Source organism: Dipteris shenzhenensis, chromosome 20, assembly GCF_047967505.1.
Source record: "Dipteris shenzhenensis isolate YYH24624 ecotype China chromosome 20, Dip_SZ_1.0, whole genome shotgun sequence".
NCBI classification, from domain to species: Eukaryota; Viridiplantae; Streptophyta; class Polypodiopsida; order Gleicheniales; family Dipteridaceae; genus Dipteris; species Dipteris shenzhenensis.
Window position 1 is genome coordinate 19,387,059 of NC_141615.1, and position 2,997 is coordinate 19,390,055.

Sequence of the window (2,997 nt, forward strand, 5' to 3'; positions counted from 1 at the left end):
TGTTTTGTCAGGGAAGAGATATACTAATGTAATCCTCTCCACTTTGCTTTCTCATTATAGCTATGTTGTGAAAGCAACAACATGATATGGTGTCTCATATGATTTTTTCTGAAATAAATCACTAATTCATAGTACTTCATCGCTGAGAAACAAATAAGACACACTTTGAAAGAGAGATCTTTGAAAAAGAATGCATTGAATAACATTCGTCGCAATCTAAGTCTTATGCATGATTCTCGGACAAAAAATTTGTGCAATAAAGAACAAACTCAATCGTGAAGACGTCCATATCATCCATAATTGTTGTGAAGAAAGGCAACATATAACCACTCCATTATAATATAAGAGAGAACCATGCGAAAACTTTCTTGTGTGGAGGTGATTGCCTAGTTGTGTGGCTGCCTCATTACAACGATGCAATACAATTTCCAAAAGAAAAGAGTGGCAATTTTCATAACAGTAAAATCACGGATATGGATATGCTTACATTATGTAAGCATTAGCATCATGTTTGATGATTTTCAAAAGCCCAAGCCCAAAATGTATGTACAAAGTAATGAAAGATTTCTGAATAGGAATCATCGTGTGGAAGGAAGCGTCGTGTGGAAGGAAGCAGTTGCTCACGCTAGACATCATTCGGCTGAGTGGAGAGAATCCACAAGCTCAATCAATTCTTGTTTGTCCGCATCACCAACGGGCTCTAGTCTCACTCTTCCGGGAGACCTTAATGAGACAGCTGGGTAAACCTCAGTGGGAATGTCTTCCCACGCTACCCCATATGGTTGGCCATTGATTGTAAAACTGCAGGTGCGCTTGATCATGTCTAGGTGCACTCTCACCCGAGCCTCGTTACCAAAACTGTGTGCGTATTTAACTTTGCCTTCGTCAAATTGTCTGGCATTGTGCACAAGATCTCCTGTCGAGCACAGCACCCATCCATTGGGTTTATACCCCAGCCACGAATCGTCGTAGCGGACTGGTGGGAATCCTCGAATGGCAACGAAGCCTAAACCCAAAAACGGGCAAGTACTTTCCACCACAAAATCCCACTCGTATAAGCCCTTTATTTTCTTTGTTATGGGCAATTCTGCTCTGGCAAACCCAAAGTTCTTTTCACTGCAAGTGCCTTGAATCACAGAACCTTCCTCAAGTATAACATAGTGTGGACCATGAGCTCCTTCTTTCCACCGCATCAAAAGCATGTCCCTGGAGTGCAAAGCTTGGAATTGGAAAACACGAGCAAGATACGAGGGCGGTATGATGCCCAAGGGTTCCACAACTCTTGCCAAAATTTCGGAATGAACTCGGTAAAGATCCAAAAAGGGTAGCCAACGTCCGAAATTAGTTGCCAGTGAACTCTTATATCCCTCCAACTTTTTCAGCAGAGCCACTTTCAGCCCATCTGGACGCTCCATAAACGGATTTTCTACGGTCAAGTAGTCACTAAGTATTTCATCTGCCACAGGGGCGCACCACAGAACGACACACCTGAGCCGATCGTACTCCGTGTTTGAGATTTTGATGGCCTGATCTCTCGTCATTTCCAAGTAAAAGTGGAGAGCTTCCTTGGAAAATCCCCTCACACCATCTGAATCGAGACGCGTCGTCTTAAGGACGCTTACTAGCTTGAAAAAAATTGAAACATCCGACTGGGGTGACAACACGTCAAGTGCCCGAGACAAACACTTAGCAGCATGTTGACCCAAGTCATCATGGGTAAGCCGCATGAAGAAGCCGATGGCAATCATTTGAAGCTCGACGACAAGAAAGAACCGGGCAGCATGGAGGACATCGATGACAGTCTCGACAGTGAGGGGATGTTTGGTGAGGTTGTCGGTGTAGAGGAACTCGAGGGTGGAAAGCAGGGCGGAAGCAGTGATGGTGGGCAAGGGAACCTCTGCAACGCGGGACTCGTCCATGGTATTCGTGAACATGGCTCGAAAGACAGGGGATCGGGCGGCCAGCAGGATGCGATAAGCGGGGAAACGGTGGCCATCTTGGCTGAGGAGGACGACGTCGCTGAAGGAATCGTCGTTGAGGATGTTGGCGATATCACCGGAGAAGCTTGAAGATCGGACAAGCTCACGTCCGCCGACGGGTTTTTCAAAATGAGTTGAATCCCAGATTGCTTGTGCAGTCACTACGCCCATTGCCGAGTCGTCGTGCTGTTCACGATTGTGCATGCCGAATGGCCTACTTTCCTTACCCAAAGACAACGAGAACAAAGTTTTGGGAAAACCACATGTAATGAGCACCCAACTTCATTGCTCAAGTATAAGGGAGGAGGGAACGTGGTAGTCAAGAGGTTTTGGTAGTCCATGTGTCACTGGTGGTAGTCCAAGAGTTTTTGGTGGTAGTTCAAGAGGTTTTTGCCCCTCCAAGGGTCCATTGGGATCAAGGTGGTGGCCTTGGCCTTTCGAATTTAATGCTGTCTCCCAGTCAAACTGTCTCGGATTACAAGCGCGGTTCGGGTTCACGTTATGTTTATTCCATGGGATTAGGTGTTCTCTTTTGTCTTGTACCATAGGTTTTGAATGCAGCTGGCGGCTTCTGTGAGATGGTGTTTGGGCGTGGCCGCGAAGGAGATGAATTCACGATTTTGGGAGAAGAATTCTTCGCTGTGTGCGAGCGTGGCGATGCAGGAGGGGCACTCTGTGTAGATAGGGACCGATTGTTGAAGAGGGCAGCCATTCTTGGCTTGCACCTCTTCAGAGAATCGAACAACAAGGTATGGGACGACTGTGTCACGCAGATTTCTGTCTGCTCTGACACGATATAAGTTGGCATTTGCATGTGTATAAATGCATGTTCGTCAATTGTGTATTTGCAACATGGTTGTGTATGCTTTGTGTGCTTCCTACTGTGAAGATTGGGATACAGAGATGGCCGATTCCGAAGGTTGTAGTCAGGTCTTCTTTTTGGGTTCGACTGTTGGAGATCTCTGTGTTTGAAGGTCGTGATAGGTTATTCGGGGTCGTGATAGCTCCGATGGGGGAT

At 46.3% G+C, this 2,997-nt stretch overlaps 1 protein-coding gene across 1 annotated transcript; it reads right to left on the minus strand.

Moving 5' to 3' along the window:
- Positions 1-632: 632 nt before the first annotated feature.
- On the minus strand, positions 633-2,183 carry LOC147889385 (uncharacterized). Its single transcript, XM_087391245.1, has one exon. The coding sequence runs from the start codon at positions 2,181-2,183 to the stop codon at positions 633-635; it is 1,551 nt and encodes a 516-aa protein (XP_087247371.1).
- Between the last annotated feature and the right edge of the window lie 814 nt (positions 2,184-2,997).

Excerpts from the sequence above, each read along its gene's own strand:
- LOC147889385 (XM_087391245.1), bottom strand. The coding sequence starts at position 2,183 with ATGCACAATCGTGAACAGCACGACGACTCGGCAATGGGCGTAGTGACT.